This window comes from Xiphophorus couchianus, chromosome 6 (genome assembly GCF_001444195.1).
Source record: "Xiphophorus couchianus chromosome 6, X_couchianus-1.0, whole genome shotgun sequence".
In the NCBI taxonomy this organism is placed as follows: Eukaryota; Metazoa; Chordata; class Actinopteri; order Cyprinodontiformes; family Poeciliidae; genus Xiphophorus; species Xiphophorus couchianus.
Genome location: NC_040233.1, coordinates 23,533,325 through 23,542,955, shown reverse-complemented (window position 1 = coordinate 23,542,955; position 9,631 = coordinate 23,533,325). Strand labels below are relative to the sequence as shown.

The 9,631-nt window shown below is 35.5% G+C and overlaps 1 protein-coding gene across 1 annotated transcript; it reads left to right on the top strand.

Moving 5' to 3' along the window:
• The first annotated feature begins 694 nt into the window (after positions 1-694).
• rabggtb (Rab geranylgeranyltransferase subunit beta) lies at positions 695-8,475 on the top strand. Its single transcript, XM_028021616.1, has 9 exons — positions 695-832; positions 1,164-1,271; positions 2,124-2,321; positions 3,037-3,142; positions 3,526-3,578; positions 4,596-4,706; positions 4,873-4,998; positions 5,843-5,992; positions 6,831-8,475. Exons 1-9 carry the CDS (start codon positions 827-829, stop codon positions 6,969-6,971), a joined length of 999 nt encoding a protein of 332 aa, XP_027877417.1. The 5' UTR covers positions 695-826; the 3' UTR covers positions 6,972-8,475.
• Positions 8,476-9,631: the final 1,156 nt, after the last annotated feature.

The following is a 9,631-nucleotide window of genomic DNA, read 5'->3' as shown; positions in this document are numbered from 1 at the left end:
CTTCTATTATGGATCAATATCCATTTTAAAGTCGAACCACTTTGGGGGTTTTCCCTCCCTGAAGGCTGCAGTCATCATGCAGAGTGTTGTAATCTGTCCTATACTTGAATAGCTTTGCAGCACATTACAAAATAAATGCATATCAAACATAAAAACCAAGTTGTTGTTTTTTTTTTTTGATCATGTGCAGAAACACAGAGAAAAGATGCTGTTACAGGACATCTCTTGAACTATTTTGTCTATAAAAATTGTTTCATTATTATTAGTTTTGTTTACATATTTGTGAAAACTGTCACCATGTCGCAACATGTGACATTGATTATCTGTCTCTGTATGAAAAAATGAACCTCCCGGAGCTCCATCTGCAGAAATGCTCCTCTCCTTAATAAAGCAACCAATCAGAGCCAGGAGAAATGTCTTTCCGCTGAACCGCTGTCAATACCAGAGCTGTCAAACGCTCTACTATGCAACTGCTAAATCTGCTAGTGGTGGAGAAACAACCTACCAACAGGAAAGCTGTTTATCCTCCATAATCGGTGGCTATGCTAACAAGCGTTAGCATTCACAACAAGCTATACAGTTATGTCTTATAACATACTGTCACGACTTAGTGACAGTTTCAACAATATGTTAAAAAAGTTATTTATTTATTATTAAGGTTACACACAGCAACTTTACTGGGAGGAATTATATATTTTCCTCTGTCAGTCTCACAAGGATCCAGTAGATGGCGATAACGCACCTTTTGAGTTGGTTGGCCAGCCACCATTAATCCCAAGAAGAAGACGAAAGGAATCCGATAATGACACGAAGCTAATAGTGTTCAATGATGGTAAACGATGACTTTTTTTTTAACGTTAACGTTGTGTTTTAGAATATAATAGTACAATATTAATGTGCTTGATTGTTATTTTGTCCGTGTCCTGTTTAAATCTTACCGTAAACCTGACCGTTTCTCTGTGAAAGCCGCTAGCATCAATGTTAGCATTTAGCGGCTTGTCAACAAGAATCCTCCTCATATTTACATTCATTCGTTTTTCTACATTACACAACGCCAATAAACGACTGAATTGAAGATCCTATGCTTTAGGTTGCTGTGTTTCGTGTTGCCGTGGCCTCTTTGCGGGTTGTTGAAGCCGTCTTGTTTTGTGTTTTTATGTCAGAGTGCTCAACTGAAAGATGTCATTATCAAACCTGACGCTCCCAGCTCTCTGCTGCTGGACAAACATGCAGACTACATCGCAGCCTACGGCTCCAAGAAGGATGACTATGTGAGTAAAGCCTCGTTTGCACCCAGATCACAACTGGGTCTGGCTGTAAACAGAACCAGTTTACACCCAGTCACATTCATATAAGTTTAGATTCATTGTTTTTAAGTCTATTTTTCAAATTTCATGTCATCCAAGGTCGGACAGGGATCATTAACTACCTGCTCTAGGCAAACTTTAAAAAGGTTTAAATTGTTACCCTAAAGATCTCCTAGCAATGGTTTTTCATCCCCAGAACCAAACATGAAGCAGCATTCAGCTTCTATGCATCACAAACCTGGAACAAACTGCCAGAAAACTGAAAAACTGCTGAAACATTGAGCTCCTTTAAATCTAGACTAAAACCCACCTGGTTAGAGTTGCTTTTGAACCATAATGAATGAAACATTTACCAACATTTTGATGTACATTGATTAGATTTGAGTATTAACTAGTTACATTTACTCAATTACATTTACTTGAGTAATTTTATGGAAAAGAAAACTACTTTTAGGAGTATTTCTACTACGCTGCACTCTTTACTTTTACTTGAGTAATTTTATTATGAAGTATTTCTACTCTTACCTGAGTAAAATTTCTGGATTTTCTGCCCACTGAATAAAAAACAAACATGTTTTAACCAAAAATTCACCAGACACAGACACATCTGCAGTTTTTGTTTCAGTTTTCTAAGTTTTTTATTGAAAGAAACTGAGCTATACAATGAACATGATTGACTGATTAGTTCAAAATGGTGAAAAAAACAACAGCCTCTTATTGGAAGTCATATTATATAACCACATATCAGATCAAACCCTGGTCTTCTGATATTTTAAAGACGTTTCATTTGAACTAACTCTGTGTTGAACTAACCAGGAGTACACGCTGTCAGAGTACCTGAGGATGAGCGGCATCTACTGGGGGCTGACGGTGATGGACCTGATGGACCAGCTGCAGCGGATGAACCGCCAGGAGATCGTCGATTTCATCAAAGCCTGTCAGCACGAGTGTGGAGGCATCAGCGCCAGCATCGGACACGACCCTCACCTGCTCTACACCCTCAGTGCCGTCCAGGTGAATCCTATTGGACTTTCGCTGCATCCTAAACTTTAATCGTATTTGTTGATCTGTTTAGATCTTTTGTGATAATTTTTCCATTTCGTTGTAACACAGAGCTGTTTGATCAGGTTTTTCTTGTGGTTTAGACCAGAGGTGTTCAAAGTTTGAACACCTTGAAAACCACCTTGAAAATGGTTTTATGTGGCCCCTGATCACAAGTCAAGAATGGTAAAAATTTGGCCAACAAAATAGAAAACAATTAATGACCCCAAGAATTTGGAAATGAGCTGTTTTTCTTTTAATAAGGCAGCAGTCTGAAGCCCTTTTTATGTTTTAGATCTTTATTGATTTACTCATTTAATTAAAAAATGTTTATTGTTGAGAAAGAAAACAAAAAAAAGATCACAAACCAACTTGTGAATTTTTAATTTAGTGAATTTTGTGTCCTGTCAGTAATTGGACCAGTTTTGACCCTCTGGATAAAAAGTTTGAACCCCTGGTTCAGACTGACTGTCCTCTGTGTGTCTCAGACTGACTGTCCTCTGTGTGTCTCAGACTGACTGTCTTCTGTCCGTCTCAGACTGACTGTCTTCTGTCCGTCTCAGACTGACTGTCCTCTGTGTGTCTCAGACTGACTGTCCTCTGTGTGTCTCAGACTGACTGTCCTCTGTGTGTCTCAGACTGAGTGTCCTCTGTCCGTCTCAGACTGACTGTCCTCTGTCCGTCTCAGATCTTGTGCCTGTATGACAGTTTGGACGCCATCAATGTGGACAAAGTGGTGGAATACGTTAAGGGGCTTCAGCAGGAGGACGGCTCGTTTGCAGGAGACAAATGGGGTAACAAATCTTTAATCTAAGTTATTATTCAGATCGTGATCAGTTTGTATTTTAGTCTTTATAAATTGTAATATAATGTAATTATAAATTTTGCTTTAGAAACTTGAATGATTAAACTGCTGGATTTCCTCCAATTGTTTTGTCTGATTGCTTTGTAGTTGTTTTTTTCAAATAAATATGTTTTTGTGTGATGTTTTTATGATTGCTTTTTGGTTTAAAAATGTTCACATATTTTTTTTGTATTTTGTGGGGAGAAATAAGCAAAAAATAATAACTAAAAAGCTGTAGACTTTAAAGTTTGAACTAAAAAAATTAAGTAATTAAGGTATCAAAGTTTTCATTACATGAACGTTAGTTTTAACTTTAGTTTTCTGTCTTTTCAGGAGAAATCGACACACGGTTTTCTTTCTGTGCTGTTGCTACGCTGGCATTGCTGGTATGTTTGGTTTTATTTCCCTACAAGTTTGTTAAAGATAAAACTTCATAATCATGTCAAAAACTGCAGCCAACATATAATAGCTGTGTCGTAAAGTTATGAAGGTTCTGTATTTATTAAAATAATCTCAGTTTGTCAGGCAGTTCTGTTTTATTTTTAAAGAAATAAACATTTAAAAACTAAACAGTTAAATGTTTCTAGAAATGAAGTACAGGAAAAGTATTCCTTCTTGTTTCGCTCCTTTCTGGTCAAACTTAAATGTTTTCTGATGATTAATGGAAACCTGAATAAATTTAGATTTGTAATTTTTTTTGTCAATTTATGCAAAAACAACCTTGAAAACTAATTTTATTAATTGTCCACATTGTTTGTTTTTACCATCTGTGTAAACAAATTAATCTTTACTAAAGGAAGAAATGCTACTTTCCATTTGTATTTCCAGCAAAATGCATCCAAATGTGGCCATTCACACCAAACATTGTTTCTAATTAAATCACAATCATTTACACACTTCAGTCTACATTCTGTCTAACATGGTGGTGGCAGGATGATGCTCTGGGCTTGTTTAGCTGCTTCAATGGAACTGTGACGTTTTGTCCACCTCTGGATCCTTGAAAAGAAAAATATTCAAATGTTTTGAAGTTGCCTAGTCAAAGTCTAGACTTAAATGTTGTGGCATGAACTTAAACTGACTTTTCATGCTTAAAAATCTTCCATGTGGTTTGGTCAAAATTCATCCACCTGTTAAAAATCTGATGGTTTTTGCTGCTAAAGGTGCCACCAATTAATTCTCAGGTTTATATTTTCATCAATTATTAAACAAAATAATTTATTAACAACATTCTTTATTTACTCAGGTTACCTTTGACATTTAATTTGTTCAGAAAATTTTAAGTGTGACAAAAGAAGAAGCAGAAACGTTATAAATTTGTAGTTTTATATGATAGCTGAACATGAGCATGCTAGTTAGCGTTAGCTTGTCCTGATCCGTCTCTGTCTTCCTCCGTCCTCGCTCAGGGAAAGATGGACACCATAAACGTTGACAAAGCCGTGGAGTTCGTCTTGTCTTGCATGAATTTCGACGGAGGTTTCGGCTGCAGGCCGGGCTCAGAGTCTCACGCTGGCCAGGTGAGTTCACACCTGGATGTTTTTAAAACTTTACTCTTTATAAACAAAACCCAACAGGTTCTTTACGTCCTAATAAATGTCTTTAGAATAAAATGTAAACATTTGAGTGAGAACTAAGAGGCGGTTGGTCGCAGAATGAATCCATTCAGCCGTGTTCGTCCATCAGATTTACTGCTGCACCGGTTTCCTGTCGCTCACCGGTCAGCTGCACCAGCTCAACGCCGACCTGCTGGGCTGGTGGCTCTGCGAGAGGCAGCTGCCGTCCGGAGGCCTCAACGGGCGACCCGAGAAGGTTTGTGCACTTCACATGAAGTTTCTCTGCTCGTTAGATTCATAAGGTAAGAAAGCTGCATTGAAATGTGGCTGAACAGATTTAAATGAGGGGATTACTGCAGATTTGTTGTTGTTCTTGAATGTTTCCTAAGGTTTTTGAGTTTGCATCCAGGATTAGTCAGATATCTTGCATCAAATTAAAAGAAAATGTAGAAATTAGTCCTTTTTTTAATTAAAAACAAAGTCAATATAACTGTCAAGCTATCAGTATTTTTGATATCTTCCCTTTTTTTCCTAATCTCAGGCAAGATGTGTTAATTTGTAAGTAAAGTTTATTATTTAAGATGCTAATCAGCTTCTTCCAGTTTTAAGAATAATACATTGTTGCTATGGTTACACCTTATAACTGCCTGAAAATAAAAAAGTAAGAACAGAAATGCTCCCAGCTGCAAAGTGTCTAAAACCAGTGGGAATTATTGTCCAAACCCTAAAAAATTAACAAAAATTTATAAACAGAACAAATGAGATGTAATCAAGTAGATTTACTCCAACAAGCTGCTAAATTCTAGATGTATAAATTTATACTTCAACATCTCTTACTTACAGTAAATTCCCAGTTCACATTAGTAAAAAAAAAGGTTAAAAATGAACAAATTTAAAAATATTTTTCCCTCCTTAAGGATTAAAAACGGAGCGATTGAAGAACCCGATTTCTCTTTATGGTCTTTTTTTCTGCATCAATCAAGAGGAGTGTTGATCTAAAGTGATATTTCCTGTAACGAAGGATCAGTTCAGATGTTTGATTTGAGCCTGAGATCACAGCTGGATGCTCAGAGTCGCAGACAAACCTCCGTCTCTCTCAGCTTCCAGATGTTTGCTACTCCTGGTGGGTCCTGGCGTCTCTGAAAATCATCGGCAGGATTCACTGGATTGACAAAGCCAAGCTGCAGCGCTTCATTCTGGCCTGCCAGGATGAGGAGACGGGAGGATTCGCTGACCGACCGGGAGACATGGTGAGAAAAGAAACGCTGTGACTTCCTGCTGACTTCTTAATGCCGCACTTTTTGCAAGTATTGCCCCCTTTAAAGGTTTCTTCTTTATTTTTACTTTCTTGTCACATAAAATAACCTGAATAAACACAAAATGCAGTTTTTCAGTTGAAAAACGTTAAACTAACTTCACCTGTGTGAGAACAAGATTTATGTCGCCCATTAAATCATGAATAAACTGCAACTAGGCACCAGAATTAGATCAGTTTTACTGAATACTTGGGCTGCGACTAGTGATTATTTGAATATTTGAATATTTTATCAATTATTCTGACGATTAATTGATTAATCGTCAGAATAATTGATTAATCGGATAACGACATTGACATATTTTGAAGATTTTTTAATTTAACCACTTAAATCTTTTTATGCAATATTAGAAATACATTAAAATACAAATAAACAAATAATTAAATTAATTTTAAATAAGAAAATGAATATTTTATTGTCTAAAATTCAATAACATAACATTCATTTAGTGTTTGCTTGATTATTCGTAGAAAAGTACAGTACAAATACAGTTTAGGGCTGATCTGCTGGTCATGTGATCCATCTCTACACTCAGAACTGGTCCTAAACTCCTCCACATGATGTTAACCACAACCTGTTGATAGATTGTGCAGCCATTTTGAGTTTGGATAGATTCTTTTTCCCCTCCAAAAAACTGCATTTTATGTTTCCTCAAACCATCAAAATCAACTGAAACTTTTAAAACAGTGACAAAAATATAAGACATTGTTGATAGGCAATATTCCAGGATTTCATTATGCACCAGTTTGACCTCTTGACCCCTCCTCTGCAGGTGGATCCATTCCACACTCTGTTCGGTGTGGCGGGCCTCTCGCTTCTCGGCGACGAGGCGATCAAACCGGTGAATCCCGTCCTGTGTATGCCGGAGGACGTCCTGCAGAGGGTCGGCCTGCAGCCCGACCTCCTCAGCTAGCGCCCCTTAGCTAACACATCATCATCATCTTGACGAACTAAAACGCTGCTCCGCTCCTCACACCGGCCCCCAGTCTGAGTTATAACCACTACAGCTGCACCCTGGATGCAGTTAGAGGATCGCTCCTCTGCTTTTCATCAATCTGTGTTTGGAAGAACCATCAGAAAATGACATTCCTTCGTTTCTCAAGTTGTTTTTAGGAGAAAAACCTGGAAATTTTACACTTTTCCTCACATACAACCACAAACTTCACTGTAGTTTATTGGGATTTTTGTGATGGATCCACTGGAAGTACTCCACAGTTGTGAAGTAGAAGGAAAATGTTACATTTTTACAAATAAATTAAAAATATACAAAGTTGATGTATTCATCATTTTGTCAGCCTAGAGGTTATTTATGGATGCACTAAATGATGCTATTTTTAGGTTTTTATTTGTGAAAAATATTTTAAAGTTTCACAATTATATCTTACTTTGTATCACAAAACACACAAAATCTCAATAAAATGCTTTGTAGTTTTTGGCTGAAATGTAAAAATATGGTGAACATATTTTGAGGGGCTTCTGATAGGCTGCAACGATTATTTTAGTTATCGATTAATCGATTGTTCTGGTGATTTATCGGTTATTAAAACTGCCACATTCTGCAGAATTTTTATTTAAGTGTTTTATAATGCTTATAATCGATATAAATCATTATTGATCATGATTAATCACTAGTAATGTTTATTTAAATGATAGATTAATGACAATTGATTATTCCAACAATCAATTATTGTGATTAGTCAGTTCAATTGATCATGATTAATTGTCTCAGTAATAGACTAATCACAATTAATTGATTTTTTTCAATAACAATCGATCATTTAAATAATCGATCAATCGTTTCAGCCTTATTTTCTGCCTTCGTCAGCCCCAAACCAAAAAGCTTTTCCAATTTTATTGTAAAAGAACTCAAGTTTCTTTACAGGAAAAGGAAAAATGTCAGAAAATTCAGTTTGTTGTGCTCAGTCAGTAATGAAACGGTGACGGCCTATTTAAAGTAAGAGCGCGTTTGTGGCTCGCCAGCACTCGCAGCCCGCTGCGATAATGGTCCACTCAGCTGGAGAGGAGCCACAGGAGTCACTGCAAACTGGTTTATGTCTCCATCACACCAACGTGAGCGAAGCTGCTTAAACGGGGGGAGTTTTCATTTCTTCTGTAAATGTTATGTTTAATATTCCAACTATTTATTGAAATCTGTCGCTCTGCAGGAAATATTTACTCAACCCTGAACAGATTCTCCAGTTTCGCTCCACATCCCTAAATCTCCTCGTCTCTTACTGTCAGAAAATAACCGGTTAGTGTGTTTTGTTATAAAGCTTTATGAACGTATATCAGTGTTTTAATGTTTGAATCCAAACTAAAAATGATGATTTGCTAAATTAACACAGTTACTATAGAAATAGTTTGTTTACAAGAAGGGTTTCTATGTTTTAACAAATTAAAATCAGATAATTAAGAAGATATTTTTGTTTCTCACTCCTTCCTTTAAAATATATTTAAGTTTACAGAATATTTTAGAACAGCTTATAAAGTGTGCACTGATTGCTGAGTAATGTCAAACTATTTCCATTCTGTTTATTTTTAATCTTTGTTTTTATTCTAAAAAAAAGAATATAAACCCCTGATTGAATCAAAACAATTCAAATTGTCACTTAATAAAATGTACAATTAGAAGGATTTTTATTGTGCAGTTTTTGAAATTGAATCATTTCATTTAATTTTTAGTTCCTTGATATTTTTTTTAACTTTTAAAGTCGATTTTGATTGGTTGTTCCTGAGTAAATAATTACAGTTACACTTTATTAAGCATTTAAACATTTTGTCATGATGATTTAAACATCATGACAAAATCATCATTTTGTCATGATGATTTAAACATCATGACAAAATCATCATTTTGTCATGTGCCAAACAAACTAAAACTTAAGCAAACTAAAAACTGTTTGCTGTTTTAGTTTGTAGCAAACTACAAACTAAAACATGTAGTTTTATTCTCTGGAAGGAGAATAAAAAAATAAAGAAAAAAATCGGCTTTTATTTGCTTGCAACGTTTTGGCAGAAAATTATCTCCATGAATCAGATAATTGAAATTTTGAGTGTGGAAAAAAAACCCTGCATCTTCAGATACTTCATATTAAAGGTTCTAGCTGCTGATTACCACTAGATGGCAGCATCACCCTTTTAAACAGACTTTTGGTTAATTTAATATGCGTAATCATCCATCAAATTTATTGTTTGTCTCATAGCACAAAAATATCCCATTTTGACCTAAAATACGGAATGAAACCTGTATGTTGTTGGAATAATGATCTTAATCTGGAGATCTGTTTAATACAGTAATGTTTTTAAAATTCTAGCATATTAACCAAAAAAATTTATATTATTAATATTAAATCAATATATAATATTTGGTATTATTGAACGACGGAGTGAAGCTGCTTCTGCACTGAAAAAACACAAAATCTTACTGAGTATTTTTGTTCTATTTTCCACTGCTAATTTCTTATGTTTGAAATAAGACAAAACTAACTTACATGTAACTTTTCAGCAAGATATAACAGCTAACTCCTTAATATGGATGTAAAAGTTCTAGTTATACTGGCCAATACATAACAT